The sequence below is a fragment of the Helianthus annuus genome, chromosome 3 (assembly GCF_002127325.2).
Source record: "Helianthus annuus cultivar XRQ/B chromosome 3, HanXRQr2.0-SUNRISE, whole genome shotgun sequence".
In the NCBI taxonomy this organism is placed as follows: Eukaryota; Viridiplantae; Streptophyta; class Magnoliopsida; order Asterales; family Asteraceae; genus Helianthus; species Helianthus annuus.
The window spans coordinates 43,526,841-43,546,645 of NC_035435.2; the positions used below are offsets into that span (position 1 = coordinate 43,526,841).

The following is a 19,805-nucleotide window of genomic DNA, read 5'->3' on the forward strand; positions in this document are numbered from 1 at the left end:
TTAATCTTTGTTCGATTAATTTCTAAATCAATCAGTGAAGATGTCCACGCGAAGTCAAACAATGGAACAAAAGATACAAGAGCATGATACCACTTTACTTCGTTTGGAATCTGTGGCCACTAAGAATGCTGAGAATATAGCATCCATGAAAACTCAAATGGAAAATCAAATGAATGAAATCATTCGGAGTATTCAAGCTTTGAGCAACAATCAAGGTCATCTGGCACCACAAGGTCAGCAGCTTGTTGGTCCTTATCATAACAGCAACAATAGACTAATGGAATTTCCAAAATTCAATGGTGAGAATATTGAAGGATGGTTGTGCCGGGTAGAACACTTCTTTGATATTGATGCTACTCCTGAAAATCTTAAGGTAAAGTTTGTAATAGTTCATTTGGAAGATATAGCTTTACTTTGGCATCAATCATTTGTGAAGTCTAGGGGGGTAGTATCGAGGGTATGTTGTGGAATGAGGATAAAGGGTTCATTCTTGCAAGATTTGGGGTGGGTCTTAATCAGTATGCAATGGGGGCCTTGGTAGATCTAAGACAGACTGGGTCTTTGAGTGAATTTTGCAAGGAATTTGACTTAGCTTTGACTAGGGTCAATATTTGTGATGAATATGCAGTAAGCCTGTTTTTAAGGGCTGTTAAGCCTGAGATTGGTAATCCTGTGAAGTTGATTAGGCCAAGAAATTTACCGGAAGCATATATGTTAGCTAGGATTCAAGAAGACAACAATACCTCTTCTGTTAGTCAGGGCAAGTCTTTTAAATCTTCATACTCTTTTAGTTCCAAAAGCAGTGATTACACCAACAGAAATATGGGGGGTTCTAATACTCCTTTGTTACCTACACCAATCCCTAAGCCGAAACCCTTAAATGCTAGAAGATTATCTCATAAAGAGATTGAGGAAAAGAGGGCAAAAGGGGAGTGTTTTGGGTGTACTAAAAAATATACCCTAGCTCATGTATGCAAGAATAAACAACTGTTTTCTATTGAAATAGTGGAAGTGGATGAATGCAGTGATGACAATACTGGCCTCAACGTAATTATCTTGAATAGATTCACCATTTCTTTCTTTTCCGATCGCCTGAGAAAAGAAAGATCTTGTTGTTTCTTCAACAATTTCTGATCCACATCAAAGGGCCAGGTTTTTAGTAGTTCAGGGTTGCCGAGAGCCCCAGCATAGTCGTTTAGGCCGGTGAGTGAGATTTCTGCTCATTACAATCATCTCCGGGCTTCTTCGCACCTGGAATATTTCTATGAAAAGGTAAAAAAAAAACAGACTAGACGACTAGTCGCTTCTGGCGAAGCTTCTAGAAGGTGATGATGGCTCCTGTACTTGATCATGATCCATGCATTTCTTTAAATGCAATCGTGGGTGTTCCTTCTTATTCTACAATGAGGGTGACAGGGGCGATTGGGACTAAACCACTTCTTATTCTACAGTGATGACAATACTTTTGGTTCTTGCTCTATCTATTTAGTTGGTGTTATGTTCTTTGTTTTCAGGACCTAATGATTCGTTTATCATATGTTTTCCTGTGTGAATTAGAACTACTTTTTGTTGTGCTTTAATTAAATGGTGGATGTTAGTATATTTCAAGTAACCATCTTCGTTAAAGCTATTTTTTTATTTACATGGATATGTTTCTAATAGTAATCGCTAACGTTGTACCACATGTATGTGTATGTATGTGGCTGCTTTCACCGTCACCAAGGGCGGACCTAAAAGTCAACCCAAGGTGGGCGGGCGCACCCCCGGGGAAAAAAAATTAGTGCTAAATTCCGTCAAAAATTTCATCCGCACCCCTTGGAATTTTTAGGGTGATTATGTTGTTTATATATTTTTAGGTTGATTATATTGTTTATATATTTTTAGGGTGATTACAACTTACGTTATGATTTCTAGGGCTTGAATAGTTGAAAGTTAAAATTGAAACATTATGTTATGGAGCGATGAACTTATGTTATATAAAGAAAAAATTGCTTAAGAAATTAGTTTTAGATGATATTTTGGATAGATTTCAAAAAATGAAAACCCGTAGGGCGTCGACGTTTTAATTATGTTTGTAACAAGGTTTGACATGTTTTTTGATGATTATATAAATTTAGTTTGATGTTCGTTTATTTTACATGACCCGACCCGACCCGACCCGATACGAACCGATTTTTTACATATATACCTAGGGGCCTAAAATTTTTAAAAATGTTCCGCACCCCCATGGAAAAATTCCTGGGTCCGCCACTGACCGTCACCGTCGTCATAACTTGTTTTGATTCAAACCTAAACCCAATCTGCCATAAAGCCTGCATGGATAAATACAGGGAGCATGCTGTTCATTGTAAGGAGCTCCCTGGGTTCAAATATCGGCATGACTGGGTGAGGGATGCTTTAGGGGACATCTGGAGGAGAGCGGGGATTTCTGCCAAGAAGGAGGCCCCTGTGAATTTCCTTACAGATCCCATGGAAGGGAGATCTACATTGAGACCAGCAGATCTGCTCGTCTTTGGCTGGGCGGGAGGGAAACATGCTTGTGTGGATCTCACAGGAGTCTTCCCCTTAGCTGGTTTAAGGGAAAGCGGGTTTGTAGCAGGACAAGCTATAAGTAAAACGGAATCAAAAAAGGTGGATAAACACGCTAAAGCCTGTGCTGATAACCAACATGCATTTGTCCCCTTCGCTTTCGACACCTTTGGCTCTCTGATAACGCTCAATTTAGAGAGAGAATCTAGAGAGAGAGAGAATTCCCAAAATCAAGCTAACCCTAGGCGGGAGAGCCCTAACTGAATATAACGACTACTAACAACCGTTATTACAAATTTACAACATCAGTCCCTCAACTATTCTATCTTTACAATTACAACCCTAAACTTGTAACTAACTATTGTAACTAACTATGCTATATATCAATACCCCTCCCATATGAAAATTCCTTGTCCACAAGGACACCAAGCCCATTCATCACAACTGGAAAGCTGGAAATCGGAGCTGAAAATCATGCTTGATCTCCCACGTTGCATCCGCCAATGTTTGACCCACCCACTGCACCAAAACTTGTGACACTGCCTTGTTGCCCATTCTGATCACTCGTTGATCCAAAACCTTAGCAGGCTGAAGGGTAAATCTGGGAACTTGAGGAATAGGTGTCACTTGTACTGGAGGACCACTAGCAGCTTTCAACAAAGAAACGTGAAACACAGGATGCAGCTGGGATTCAGGTGGCAAATCCAATTTGTAAGCAACCTCGCCTATTTTTCCCACAACTAAAAACGGTCCATAATACTTCGGAGAGAACTTATTGTACCCAGCTCCCCTTAAAGACGTCTGTATGTATGGCCTTAACTTCAGATACACCCAAGACCCCTCCTGAAACTGTCTATCCGTTCTATGTTTATTAGCTTGTTGTCTGAGTCTATTTTGTGCCATAGCCAGTGTACTCCTCAAAATTTTAATTGCTTCTTCTCGTGAACACATTTCCTCATCTAAACTGGCCACTTTAGTATCTCGATGCACATAAGGCACATGAATAGGAGGAGGAATCCCATACAGAGCTTGAAAAGGTGTGGTCTTGATTGAAGTATGATAATTGGTGTTATACCACCATTCAGCCAACGATAACCAGTTTGCCCATGAATCAGCATAATGCAAAACCATACACCTGATATAAGTCTCCAAACACCTATTAACCACTTCTGTTTGCCCATCAGTTTGTGGGTGATATGCGGTGGACATTTGGACAGCAATACCTTGTAGTCTAGTGAACTCTTGCCAAAAATTGCTGAGAAATATGGAGTCTCGATCCGATACAATAGTAGTAGGCCACCCATGAAGTTTATAAACATTGTCAATAAAAGCTTTGGCCACTGAACTTGCAGAAATTGGCTGTGTCATACTCACAAAGTGAGCATATTTCGTAAGTCTATCAACAACCACAAAGATCACATTTTTACCTTTGGACTTAGGTAATCCTGTGATGAAGTCCATACTAATGTCAGAAAAGATGCAAGTAGGAATAGGCAGAGGTTGAATTAGCCCAGGAGAAGCTACTGTCTCATATTTAGCCTGTTGACATACACTGCAGGCTCTAACCCATTCCCTAACTGCCTTAGATTGCCCTTTCCAATAAAAGAAGCCTTTCAATCGCTGAAGTGTAGCATGATACCCTGAATGACCACCCACAATGGAATCATGACAATGTACCATGATATCTTTCCTTAATTGAACATCATTTCCAACCACCAATTTACCCTTCCTCTTTAATAAGCCTTGGTCCCAACTGAAATGTCCCATTTGTACCCCTTGTTGGAGTTTAGCAATAGTGTCTTTCAAGACAACATCACTTTCCCATGAAGACTTAATTCGACCTAACAATAATGGCTCAAAAGAAGAAATAGAAAGAGCATATAAGGAAGAACCTTGAACCCTTGACAAAGCATCAGCAGCCACATTTTCTACTCCTTTTTTATACTGTATTTCAAAGTCATAATGCATCAGTTTGATCATCCAAGAATGCTGAAGAGGAGTTGTAATCTTCTGATCAATCAAATACTTGAGACTTCTTTGATCAGTCTTAATGATGAAATGATTCGAGATCAAGTAATAATGCCATTGCTTGACTGCAAACAGAATGGCCAATAACTCCTTATCATATACAGACAAAGCTTGCTGTTTAGGAGATAGTGATTTGCTGATAAATGCTAATGGATGGTGGTTCTGCATTAAAACTGCCCCAATACCCTTCGAAGAAGCATCGGTTTCTACAATAAAGGGCTGATGTAAGTCAGGCAAAGCTAAGACTGGAGCATTACTCAAAGCAAATTTCAGCTGATCAAAAGAAGACTGAGCTGCCTCAGACCAAAGAAAAGAATCCTTTCTCAACAAATCAGTCAAGGGCTTTGCTATGACCCCATAAGAACATATAAACCTTCGATAGTAACCTGTTAAGCCCAGAAACCCTCTTAATTGTTTAACATTGGTAGGAATAGGCCACTGAGATACAGATTCTATCTTTGATGGGTCAGTGGACACCCCTGCAGCAGTGATAACATGGCCCAGATATTCAACCTTTGTACCCCCAAACTGCACTTTGATTTCTTCGCAAATAATTGGTGATTCCTTAAAGTGCTCAAGACCTGATTCAAATGAGTAACATGTTGCTCCATAGTCTTACTGTAGACTAGAATGTCATCGAAGAAAACCAACACAAATTTCCTCAAAAAATCTTTAAAAGTCTGGTTCATTAATGCCTGGAAGGTAGCTGGAGCATTGGTTAGCCCGAAGGGCATAACCAAAAATTCGAACAGGCCTTGATGAGTTCGAAAAGCCGTCTTATGAATATCAGGCTCAAACATTCGGACCTGATGATAGCCAGATCTCAAATCCAGCTTTGAAAAGACTGTTGCCCCCCCTAACTCCTCTAACAATTCATCAATTAATGGGATAGGAAACCTGTTCTTTATGGTGGCCTCATTTAACTGCCTGTAATCTACACACATCCTCCAGGTACCATCCTTCTTCTTAACTAAGACCACAGGTGCTGCAAATGAACTCTTGCTGCTCCTTATCACCCCACTGTCCAGCAATTCCTGTGTCATCTTCTCTATTACATCCTTTTGCAACGCTTGATATCGATAAGATCTCAGGTTGATTGGCTTTCCTTCATTGACCAGTGTAATCTGATGGTCACATGATCTTTGAGGTGGCAAAGACTTTGGTATTTGAAAAACATCATCATACTCCCTTATGACAGCTTGTAAGTTCTCATCACCCACTGTCTCAGACACATTGGATCCAAATGATGGTTGGCCTTCCATTTGAGATAGTTGTAATGCAAAGACTTGTGACTGTACTACCCCTGTTAGGCTGTTCAACATAGTAGCCATTCTATCACTTGAACACACCTTCACTTTGTTATTTTCAGTCCCTTTTAACACATATTCCTTCTCATCAACCTTAAACTTCATGGTAAGATCAGTGAAGTTCCAAACTATATCTCCCAAGGTTGCCAACCACTGAACTCCCAGCACCATATCATAATTCTCTAAGGGCAGTACTAAGACATCAGCTACAAACCATACCCCTTGCATCATCCACTTAAAATCTTTACATTTCAGCCCACATTTTAATTGATTACCATTAGCTACAGTTACTTTCATAGGCTTAACTTTTTGTAACTTGCACTTTAACTTGGTTATCAACTTAATGTCAATGAAGTTATGAGTTGACCCCGAGTCTGTTAAGATCAATAACTTCCTGGTACCCCTAGATCCAGTTATTTTCATTGTTGAAAATGAGGGAATACCTGTAATGGCATGCAAAGAAATATGAGGATTGTCTTCAATACATTCTTCTTCCTCAACCATTTCTTCTTCTTCCAAATCATCAGTCAACTCCAAATTGAACAATTGTTTGTTTCTGCAATTGTGGCTTGGTGTGAATTTTTCATTACACCAAAAACATTCACCCTTTTCTCTCTTTTCTGCCATCTCTTTGGTAGTCAATCTTCTAGTTGTCTTGGCTGGCAATTGATTTCCAGGCTTTGGACTAGGAAGCAATGGTAATGCATTGGCATTCATTGCAGAAGGTGGTTTAAGTTGTGGATTAAAAGATTTGTATGGGACATTTGAACTGTTAGAAGCAAATCTTTTGTTATGCAGATTCCCAAACAGAACATGGTGTAAATTTTCTTGCTGTTTAGAAATAGCATATGCTTCCCTCAAGTCTTTTGGCTTAAAAGCTTTGACCAAACACCTTATTTCCATCTTCAGCCCCCCCACAAATAGACTCACAGCATGATCTTGAGGTATTGATACCTTGTTTAGTAATGCATCAAAGGCATCACAATAGTCCTGCAGACTACCAGTTTGATGCAAATTTTTAAGCTCTTCCATCGCATCTTCCAACAAATCCATTGAAAACCTTGCAGTGGCTGATCGACTGTAATCCTCCCAACTAATATTATCAACTGTCAAATTATTGCTCTTGAAGTATCCTTGATGCCAGGGTAGAGCTTTACCCTCTAAGTTCACTACTGCATATCTCATCTTCAAGTGCTCAGGAGTACGGTCAACCTCAAAGAAGTGGTTGCACTTATAGATCCATCCTTCCACATCTTCACCATTAAATTTGGGAAAATCTAACCTCCCCAGTCTTGCTAATCTTGACTCTGGATTTCCTCCATTAACCACCATTCCTCTATTATTTTCCATTGCCGTTAACTTTTCCACCATTAGTTGCATTTGTAATTGAATCTGTGCCACTGCTGCCTTATTTTCTTCTACATTTGTAGTCACTGCTTGCATATTGTCACTCATCAACTGAGAATTTGCTTGAAGGTCCTGTACAATGATTTCCATCTTCCCAATTGCCAACTGACTATCCTTCAGCTGCTTCTCCATTTCTTGTTGTCGAGTGTTTGCCATATACAACGTATTACAGAGAATCGGAACCGGAACAATCGATTTCGATGAGTCGGAAATGAATCGGACCAAAAATGAAGGCGAATCAATCGATACAATGATTGATTCACAGAAGTGAATTGAACGGATATAACAAAACAGGTCACCGGAGCTTGATCGGAACAAGCTCTGATACCAATGATAACGCTCAATTTAGAGAGAGAATCTAGAGAGAGAGAGAATTCCCAAAATCAAGCTAACCCTAGGCGGGAGAGCCCTAACTGAATATAACGACTACTAACAACCGTTATTACAGATTTACAACATCAGTCCCTCAACTATTCTATCTTTACAATTACAACCCTAAACTTGTAACTAACTATTGTAACTAACTATGCTATATATCACTCTCTAGCTCCATAAGCTATCCGTTTGTTGACTAGGGTCCAAAAAGTTGTCCACAGCAGTTGCTCATCAACAGGGGGGCAAGGGTTTGTCTTTAATAGGCTAGGATTTGCTATTCAGAAAGGGGTAGCGGCGCAGCTTGTTGCTCACTTACCTGCGATATTGATGTAACTCGGCCAGTTCATATATATTCGAACTTTTCTTAAAAAAAATAAAAAAAAAAACCTAATTGATGGTCTAGCATAACTTCTGTTTTGCCAATTGGATTGTGGGGTCTTTCGGATTCAGATTATGGTTGTATCAAGATCTCATAATCAGTTTCAAAACTTAAATCTGAAAGGGATTTAGGACCATGATGTTATGTTGAAACATGCTATGTTCTCTAGGGTGGTTGGTGGCAATGATGACTGTTTGATTATGGACTTTAGATATTGTCTGGTGAGTGTTTTTCTTCATAGTTTCTTTTATTCCCTTGTGGTTTGTTTCTTTGTTTTGTGGGGTTGTCCTACAAAACACAAGAAAGATCCGAAACTCATAACCCCTTTTGAATTCTGGTTTCTCTAGAGGTGAGATTGCATCAACTAGCTTGCTGGCATTTTCTTGAAAGAATTTACAATTGCAAAAAAGGCAACAAGAAAGCATTAGACCTTGAGGTTGTCCCCCGACTCGCAAGTGTTGATAGTGCGAGTAGAGTTTATCCTCTTTTGTTAAATAAAGGGGAGTCTTTAAGCATTAGGAATAATCAAATTGCTGCAATCACCAAAGCGTTATCGTCGTCTTGTGGAAAGAAGTGGTTATCACAGGATTATTCGCATTAGCATCTTCGTTGTCTAGTTATGGTGTTCCTTACTGCATAGAAGCGTTTGTATCAAAGACATCAGGAAGTGTGAAAGTTGAAGGATCAAAGGCATATGTAGCTCAATCACCATGGATACAAAGTGGAAAATTATTTAACCCAATGAATGCTGCGGGAGCCATTCCAACTGTTCCCACCTAAAGTGTAGCTTAAATAATTAGTTTCCTACATTTTAATTCTCGTCTTCTTGTTATATGTTTATCTGAGTTTTACTTGTAATCGGAGAATTGCCCTTCTCGAATCGGGCCGACTTAATTGTCAATCCTATCAATTTTACAACTTTCGATTTCCGGTTTGTAGTTGCACATAAATTATACACGATTTGCACTCTTTTTTACAGCTGTTAACATTTAATTGCCTGTTTCTAGATTTTTACTTTCTGTCTACTCTTTTATAGTCTTTTTATTATTAAAATGTCTACTCTTATATAGTCTTTTTATTATTGAAATACGTTTAATAGCTTCCATCAACAGAAGTTAACATTTTTTTATTTTTATTTTTATTTTTTTGAAAAGTTAGTTTCATTAACCAAACACCAAAAACACCTCACGCCATCCTGTTACGAGAAGGAATAGGAAAAAGCCAAGGCAAAAAACCAATTACATCAAGTTGAAACTACACCACTTATCCCAATCCACACTTTTACATTTATGCCTATTCGTGAACCACAAAAAACCCAACGATTTCACCTCCGCAAGGATCTCTACAGCTTTACAATCTTTTTGTGAGAAAACCCTTTCGTTCCTCGCCTTCCATAATCTCTAGCAAGTTATAATAACCAAACCATGTATCTCTTCTCCTTTTATTCTTGATACAGCCGCATGTTTATGAGCTTCCAAAAGGTCCTTGATCGAAAACGTAAATAGGCGGTATTTTGGACCAGCTTGAAATTGCTTGCCACAACATCAACGCTATATGACACTCTGTAAATACATGGTCCACTGTTTCCTCCGCTTCCCCGCAGAAAATGCAAAACTGATCAGCGACAATAATATTCCTTCTTTTTATAGCCACGCGTGTAGGGAGTCTATGCAATCCGGCTCTCCACATAAAGATGTTACATTTTTTAGGGATCCATGGTCATTATCTTGTATCTCGTCCTGTATAATCAATTCTTTGACCGAAGCCGCTGAGAAGAGTTCCGATTTATGCCCCATCCAATGCCACGAATCACTGCAACTTCTCAGCCGAACCTGTTCCAATAAACTGCAGCATTCATTAAACTGCTGTAACTCGTCAACCGAGCCTGGCAGCGCCTTCCATTGCCAATTAAACCGGCCCAAATTATTGTGGTCCTTTAACCGATCATACACCATACATTTCTTCTCCCTTTCCAAGTTAAACAAGAGGGGGAATAATTGTTTTAAACTCTCGCCCCCTACCCAAACATCTAACCAAAAACGAACCTCTTTCCCATCCCCAATCACTCCCTTTATCCTTCCAGCCTCCCACTTTCCAGCTCTTATCAAATCTAACTATGTTACTCCAATTACTCGATAAACGAGAATTAGAAGGCAGCGCCTCCCACCTCCCTGTCCCTCCATGAATCGCTTCAATAGATGCTATTTAAAGCTGCTGCTGCAAATTGGGGATTTAAGGTCGCTAGTGCACCGTGGAACATGATACTTGTGAACTTTAGGGTGATGGGTCAGAACAGGTTTGGGTTAGAATGGGTCAAATTCAAAACAAGTGTAATCTGATTCGGGTCAGAACGGGTGCTGACCAAAATATGTTCGGGTCATAATGGGTTCCGACCAAAATAGGTTTGGGTCAAAACAGGCCGATTTCATATGGTATCTTAACGTATATAAACTTAAATGAACGGATATAAACAAACATATACGAACAGAAGGGTATAAATGAACGTATATGAACGAACAAAGGTGAACATACATGAACTAACGTAACATGTGTCCGTGTTATAAAATATACGAACTTCTCGTCAAACCATTCATATCATGAGGTTTGTTTACCGGACTATTTTATTATCGACTTTATGTGCTTTTCTACTGTTGCTTAACTTACAGCTCCTCTTGACCCATTGCAAATTTACCTTCTACAAGTCTCTACCCACTTTAACCCGTAGAGTGGGTCATTTGGATTATTTTGAACCGCTGGAATTGGCAGGTTAGCTCTAGGCTTGATCCTTATTTATTCTGTACACTGTTAATTAGCTATACATCTTCCGGTTCTGCATCCAATTGCACATCCCTCTTTTTTTTTCTTCTGTTTGATCATGGCTGATGGAAAGAAACCTGTGGACACTATTATCTTCACCCAGTTTACACCGTAACGAATATCCAGCACGAGGTTTGATTTTTGGACGCCACCAAGGTGTCGTACTCATCACAGGTTAAGTTGTTTACTCTTCACACAAAGGGTTATGAAGTTCTTCATCATATTGACGACACTCCACCCCCTACAAAAAATGAAAGGATTATCCAAAGTTTGAGTCCAAGATTGATGCTATCGTCCTACAATGAGACTGGGACGCTCATGCCCGGCCCAAATGGAGGGCGGGGTAATATATACATTTGTTTAAATCATCTTTATACAAAGTAGAAGTCTCAACTTCTAGACTTGGCAGCAACACCTTTTGTTTTCTGTTTCTTCTTTTAAAAGGTTGTCTTTCACATCCCCCAGTGAAAGGATTCGATCCCAGTTGTAATCTAGGGGCCAACTTGTTTTGCTCGCCCCGACCCAGAAATTTTTAGGAATTCTCCCGGAAGGCCTGGGGACACTGTCTGACGATTTTCTTGGGTTCGTGTTCCAGAGACAGTAACTGTCTTTGATGCGCATCAAAAACATCTTTTTAAACAACAAGGGCCCTCAAGTCGTGCTGCTGCTCTTGAACAAGAATTTATAAATCTAAAGCTTACTCGTTCATGCTCTTCTGTCTCTCGAAGCAATATGTCAGAAACTCAAAGAAACTCGCTGCTGTTGACTGCCCAATAGCCGAAAACCAGCTCATCCTATAACTTGTGCCTAATTATTTTGCCTAAATATTTATACAATATATATATAAATTGGGTCCCATGACTTTCCACCGGCAGAACTTTTGGTCAAGCTCGGCCACTGTTCTTGGGAAAACCCTTGCAGCATGTTGCAATCTGAAAAGCAGCAACAATTGGATCGGGAACCGGGTCAAGCTATTGACGCAAATGTGTCTTCTGACCAGCACAGGGAGGCTAGTACCTCAAAGAAACCTCTTTATGATTGCCTTCAATATGATCTTTCTAGTCTCTGAATCTTGTCATAATGAGCCATTCGGGTAACATGAGCGTTGCATTGGTGATAAAATCGTTACACAAAAATTGACCAACTCTACATTCTTCACTCTGTAGACCAACTGTGACAAACACAAAAATTGAATTTGAAGTGCACACTTGTATAATAATTATTCTTACATGCAATGCAACCAGAATAATAAAAACAAAAGCATTTCACTGTTTGCAGTTTCTTGCTCTAAAATAAGTTGACATAATTAAATTGTATTATTCTCTTGTGTGAAATTCTGTCCATCAGTATTACAGATTCTGCTTTAAATGGCTGTTTTCTTTTAAATCTTAACACATGTTCTTCCTATCAATTAATTAATTATTAGTCAATTTCAAAACGCAAATCAATACAGTTTATTGAAAAAATTAATGAGAAAGTACCTGTTATAATAATTCTGTGTTGCGGATGCTAACTGTACCAGAAGGCCATGTATTGCAACACATGCAGACGTAAACCATACAAATCAAGCTCCATCTAGAACAAAAACCAACTCAAAAATGTTGGGTGGAAAATCTGTTATGCCGAACAGTTCACTGACGTTCAGTTCGTTTTCATGCCTAGATTCAAGTTCGTAATCTAACATTTCCCCCAAAAAATATTGTGAAAATCAATTGCAATTTTAAAAATCTAAAAGTAACCTGACCAAAATTGAATAACAATTCTTCAACAAACACAAATGTTACCACCATCCAGTAATCACAATTCATCAGAAAAAAAAAAAAAAAAATTAAAGTGTATCTAATCAGACACATATACATACACATACAATTCATTATTCTAAATTTAAGCTCCATACACACAACAAACCACAAATCTGCCTGTAAAAGCAACAAAATCCGGCTTCTCAGCATCCATCATCCGCTTCAAAAACCGAGTCATGTTAAGATCGGAACACAGGTCAAATTCAGAGTTCAAAAGATATCTACATTGAGTCAATCCGCATAATCAACTGTTTTCATTCATTAACAAACGTATAACACGATGAGTTGAATTTGAAAGTTAACCTGAAGAAACTTGAACGTTCCGACAGTAGAGGAAGATCTGGATGCTTCTTGACTGTAATTTTGTGACTAGACTCCAGTAATCTGTTGTATAGCCTAGCTGCCGAGAAGACAACCAAGATTTAAACTTCGGGTAACATGAGTGTTGGTGATATAATCGTTACACCTGAACCTTTACAATTTTTTTTTTCCAAATTCTACATTCTTCACTCTGTAGCCCAACTGTGACAAACAAAAAAAAAAAAAAAAATTGAAGTGCCTGAAGTTTTGTTACACTTGTATAATATAATCATAATTCTTAGATACAACCAGAAGAATAGAAAAAAACATTTCACTATTTGCAGTTTCTTGCTCTAAGACCACGGGGTGTGGGCTTGGGTTTGGGGTGTGTGAACCAAACCAACGCCGCTTTAGCCACACCGGGCCAGCTTGGGTAGCGGCGTTGCCCCTCTGGCGTGGCTATGAAGCCTGGCGTGGGGCGGGTTGGGGAGATGATGTGGATGGCTGGGATTAGGATTGGCTAGCAAAAATCGACCGTTTGGGGTAGCCGTTGGGTAACGGCTAGTTTAAAATATATATATATATATATATATATATATAGGATAATGCTAGATAAAAAACCCTAAAATTCTTAGAAAACTCTGGAAACCCAAATGGGAAGCCATTTTTACCCAACCTCCCGACATTTTTTTTTTTTTGAAAAAAATTACACATGTAATATACATGTTTTAGAGTGTTTTGGGCCAAAAAAAACAAAAAAGCGCCGAAGGGATTTTTTTAAAAAAAATAAACAAATTTCAGCTCCTAACACGTGTTAAGCAAAAAAGACATAATTTCGCTGAAAATTGCTGAAACTTGTTTTTTTTTTTTTAAATATCCCTTCGGCGCTTTTTTGATTTTTTTGGCCCAAAAGTCTTAAAAACATGTATATTACATGTGTTATTTTTTTCAAAAAAAAAAATGTCGGGAGCTTGGGTTTTCTCGGGTTTTATATATATATAGGGTTTTCTATCTAGCCCTACCCTATATATATATATATATATATATATATATATATATATATATATATATATATAGGATAAGGATCATTACAGAACACTAATTATTGCGAGAACAAAAAGAACAACTCTAAATCACTAAATTTTGGGATTTAAGTTTCATATTTCTTAAATTTTATGTTTCTTAGATTCATCTGTGTATTATATATACATAAAAAAATCATATATTTTTCCTACACATAGTCTACATACATGTAGGTAATTTAGCCTACACATAACCTACATGTGTGTAGGTTATTTTAAAACTAAAGATTTTTCATATTTTGTTTTAAATTCTACTGTGAGAAACAATAAATCTTACATTTATAACATTTTCATTTACTTTTTAGGTTTTTAGGATTGAAAAATGAGTAATTCATTTTGTTCTGCTTGTTCTCGCAATATTTTGTGTTCTGCATAGAACCTTCCCCTATATATATATATATATATATATATATATATATATATATATATATATATATATATATATATATATATATATATATATATTTCTTTTTCAAACTTATAAATACTCACCTATTTTTTAAAACTTTTACCACCTCTATACTTTTCACCTTCTTCAATCTCTATATTTTTTGTAAATTCAACCCATAATCCTCTACAATGCATCTATTTAACCAAAACCTCGACCCGAACAACCCCTTCGCTTTCCAAGAGAACCCGAACCCTAGCCCGCCACAAAACCGCCAACCACCAAACCCGACCTAAATACCCCACGGCCAACCACAAGGTCTTGTATACTCAACTTGTCCCGAGCTAGCCGGAATGGCGTCGTATGTAGTTTTTTAGTTAGTTTGTTAATTTATTTAAATGAAATTTTAATTAGTTTAAAAAAAATAGCAGTGACATGCCAACCCAAGCCCCCCAACCCACGCCGCTACCACACCCCACTTTTTTTGGGTGCCTGTGTAGCCCATCTCCGCCACATGTCAACCCAAGCCCCCAACCCAAGCCCCACACCCAGCGGTCTAAAACATATTCCAAATAAAGTTGATAGATTATAATTGTATTTTTCTCTTGTGTGAATACTGTCCATCAATATTACTTTAAATGGCTGTTTTCTTTGTTTTTCTTTTAAATCTCCACACATGTTCTTCACATAAATTAATACAAAATTAATGAGAAAATACCTGTTATAATATATCTGTGCTGTCGGTGCCAAATGTACTAGAAGGCCATGTGTTGCAACACATGCAGACGTAAACCAAACGACTTAAGCTCCACCTAGAACAATATTGTCAGATCTTCCAATTGAGAAATGTTGGGTGGAAAATCTCTTATGCGTGTACCTTGTATATTTAACACTTCTAAACATTTTAAGTATCCTATTTCCTTAGGCAATTTCTCAACTAGAATACAGTCTGTAAGATGGAAACATTTTAGACGTTTCATCTCACAGATGCTGTTTGGAATATCTCGCAAGGATGTGCAATCCGTAAAGTGCAGCTCTTCTAAACACTCTAATCTGCCAATATTCTCAGGTAACTGCTTAAGAAACCGACAAGATTTAAACTGGAGAAATTTAAGATGTTTCAATGTAGCAATGCTATCCGGAACATGTTCAATATTTGTTGACAACAAATTTAGCTCCTCCAGACATTCTAACTGGTTAAGCTCCTTGGGCGCCTCTGGAATACTGCCTTCGAGAGTAAGCTTTCGTAATTGTACACCACAAATAATTCTTGATAAACTCGCAAGGTTTGTGCAAGCACATAGGCCAAGAGAAATAAGCTTTGCAAGATTTTCGGTCGATGAGAGTAGAAGTTCCTTGTAAGTACAATGAAAATGGAACTTAGGCAAATTATTGTCAGGGTGCAATGGGCATGTACCTAACGGCCTCGCAGTTAGATGTAATTCAGGTAAAGAACCACTCATAGGAAACCCTTGTTTAACTAAACAAGGTTTGAACATGACACTACCACTTAGACATCCAACCAGAGCATGAAATTCTACCAAGTTAGAACAATAATAAAGATCTAAGTGCTTAAGATAAGGAGACAGCCCAAGGTAAAGGGTTCTCAGCTTAGAACAACCAATGACAATTTGATTGAGCTCAGGACTTTCTGTGGACATGTGAAGTTCTAGCAAATCGTCACATTCTAAACTTAAATTTTTGAGATTCCGAGCCTGTGTAAGGTTAAGGGTTCTCAGCTTACACCATTGGAGTCTGAGGTGTTTGAGCTTTAGACTTTCAACAGGCATGTGAAGTTCTTCCAAATCCTCACATTCTACAACGTTTAGTGTGTCGAGATTCTGAGCCCACACAAGATCCAAGGTCCTGATAAGCTTACAATGACGGATGCTAAGGAATTTGAGCTTACTTACAATGGGCATGTGAAGTTCTACCAAATTCGAACATTGTCCAAGATGTAAGTTCTCAAGATTCTGAGTCCACATAAGGTTAAGGATTTTCAGCTTACACCATTGGAGACTGAGGTGTTTGAGCTTTAGACTGTCGACAGGCATGTGTAATTCTACCACATCCTCACATTCTTCCACTATTAGTATGTCGAGTTTCTGAGCTCGCACAAGATCCAAGGTTCTGATCTGCGTACAGTGACGGATGCTAAGGAATTTGAGCTTACTTTCAATGGGCATGTGAAGGTCTACCAAATTCGAACATTGTTCAAGATGTAACCTCTCGAGATTCATAGCCAACCCAATGTCCAAGGTTCTCAACTCACAATAACTGAGGTCAATGAATCTGATTTTATTTAGAGCCTATGCATCACGAGCAAAACAAAGACGAATTTGGAGTAATGGCAATCCAATAGATATATAGCATAAAAAAGAATCATGCAAAAATAAAACTGATTAATCATAATTTTACCTTTTTTTCTCCACCTATCCAAAGTTGATTGATATTGCTGTGATGCATTTCAAGGCCAACAAGATTGTTTGCTAGAATTTTTTTGGGTAAACACGTAAAAGGGTAACCATGCCAACATAAATATCGTAAACTATATGGTAGATGTAGGCTGTCTTCATCAATATTATCGTAGTTAAAGCTACGCCTGCGATAAAGATTACTTGAACCTTTCACTTCAAGAAATTCAAGTTCCTGCTTTTTCGAAGACCTCTCATGACAATAACTGGATCAAGAAATTCTACTGTCATACATCTTATTGCTTCAGTACCCTGTAATAAAAAAAAATTGACACAAATAAGTATATTTTAGTTTTCTCCTCCTTACAAATAAATGTGAACCTTACCTTGTCTTCAACCCATATATTCTCAGTTTCCTCCTTAATCCATAATCGGCTATGTCTGTTAGGCAAGTTGGGGTACAGACGACGAACAATATTCTTACCCATTTCTACAATATGGTCATGCATACCCAAGCGCCCATGTCTGGATAATCTTATAAGAGATTTTTGCTCAAGAACTCTTAAACCACTTCTGGCATGAAAATCACGACTTTCAAGCGCTCTGATAGCTCTTTCTTTCTCCCAACCTTTTAGTATGCATGCAACATCCAGAAATATTTCCTTGTAATCATCTTCTAGACCGTAATAGCTTATTTCCAGTATTTCTAGAGTTTCCTTCAAAGGAATTGTTTTTAGTCTTTCTAATGCATCTGTCCATTCAAGTTCATCTTTACCACGAAGAAATGAACCCAAAACTTTGATTGTCAAGGGAAGACCAGCAGCATAACGTACAACTTGGCCTGATAGCTCTTTGTAACCTTGAGTTGGAGCCTCTCTCCCAAATGCATACCTACTAAAGAGGCAATTTGCTTCCACATGTGATAATAGATTGACATCAAGAATCATGTTCATTGGAACACCGTGTGCTACCAACACTTGCTCTTCTCTTGTTGTAATGATAACTCGACTTCCCGGCTTAAACCAACTATGCTCGCCAGCTAAGGCCTCAAGTTGGTCTATGTGATCCACATCATCTAGAACAACAAGAACCTTTCTACTACACATCCTTTGTTTCATCATATTTTTTCCTTCATAAACACCATTTACAGTGATATCTTGATTTTTCAAGACATCTGAGGGTACTTGTTTTTGCAACGTCTTCAAACCGCACATTGGGTTTTTTGAATTTTCCCTAACATTCTCAACAAAGCTTCAGAGCCGTTCCAACGTTTTTTGAGGCCCTAAGCTGATACAAAAAATGAGGCCCCTTTTCTTAAAAAAAAAAACTCATTTTACTTTGGATGCACTTCATATCTGAAAAGCAGGTTAAACTAATTTGCATCTATCTAAAGAAAAGACATATAAACGAGCTGGTATATGCATAAAAAGTAGAAATCAACATGATGGAAAGAATTGGCATCATTTTGTTTCGCATCCAAGCTCAAATAGTAATTCTTTATGAATCTTTATTTATGTTCTTTAAGATGCTATCAAACTGAAACAACACATATCATATGCTACTTATGTTCTTTGGTCTTCACAATTACACTTTCTCAAATATTAACAAGAAATAGCAATTTCTACAGTAATGATAAATCACCAAGTTGTTATAACAAATAATTAATATTTCATATAACAATTGGCAAATGTAAAAAGAAATATAACAAAAAAAAAAAAAAACAAGTTTAATACCTGGCTGCCAATGTTAGTCTCACAAGCCACTTATCAATATAAAAAGGTCAGCAAATAATTGAAGTCAAGAGCATCAAGAAGCTAGAATCAGTCTTGCAAGCCGTTTAGCAATGTTGCAGAAATCGGAAGCCATAATCAGTCTTCTCTTGCAACTCACGAATCACTAATCAGGAAGTCAAGAAGCCAAAATCAGAATGATGAATCAGTTTCCAAAAATTCCATTGAGTGATTACCGATAACGATGAATGAGTTTCCAAGATAACTATCGAACTTTTCGAACGATTGCGTTCCCAAAATTTGATTTTTCCTATTCCCTCGCTTCCTAGCATCACCTATAATTTCTGCCAAATCTCCTTAATTACTATATTGTCGCCTAGCAACTCATTTTTTTGGGCCTTATTTGTTCAGTTTCAGCCCAAATCCAATAAACATACAAACAACTTCTTATCAAAATTGGAGGCCCTATAGTTTGGAGGCCCTAGGCCTTTGCCTAGTTTATATAGCCCATTGGGCCGGCTCTGCAAAGCTTGAACCTTCGAACTGAAAGGATATTTGATCAAAAACAACTCTCGCCAAAGTCGTCTTCCCAACTCCTCCCATTCCCTTGATCCCTATCATGCGAACATCATAGATATCAGTTTCCAAAGATGAAACTACATCTTTGACACGTCTCTCCATGCCTACTAATTTTCCATCGACGCTATAGTTAATACAACGTAGCTCTAGTGAGATCACTTCAACAATTTTTTGGATACACTTAGCTTGGTGCCTGTGCGTTAAAGAAGATTCAATAAGATTACTCAAACTCCCAAGTGAACAATTAATCTTAAATATATAACTTACAATCGCATATAGAGTAAATAATATAGTGATGTACTCATGCTTCATGTTCAATTAGGGATGAGCATTTGGTACTAGGTACCGGTACCGGGTATATTCGGTACCGGTACCCATTTTTCTTGTTTTTCGATACCGGTGCCGGTATTTATGGGTAAACACCAACAAATACCGGTACCGGTACCAATGATCCCCGTTTTTCGGCACCGGTTCAGTACCGAACAGGTACCATGCTCATCCCTAGTCTTTCAACAAGATTGACAATAAAAATGAGATACCCTGGATGTCCCTTATAAACATAGATTAAAGAAATAAAATGAAAGAAAGTAACAAAGATTAGATGGAATTTAGGTACCCATCAAAGGTGTTGTTCAACTCCCAGCCAGCCAGACTGGATGCTTGTTTCA

The 19,805-nt window shown here is 38.1% G+C and overlaps 1 protein-coding gene across 1 annotated transcript; it reads right to left on the reverse strand.

Annotated features, from left to right (window-relative positions):
- Window positions 1-15,226: 15,226 nt before the first annotated feature.
- LOC118490396 (disease resistance protein RPV1-like) lies at window positions 15,227-16,654 on the reverse strand. The gene has a single exon (XM_035988012.1). The coding sequence runs from the start codon at window positions 16,652-16,654 to the stop codon at window positions 15,227-15,229; it is 1,428 nt and encodes a 475-aa protein (XP_035843905.1).
- Between the last annotated feature and the right edge of the window lie 3,151 nt (window positions 16,655-19,805).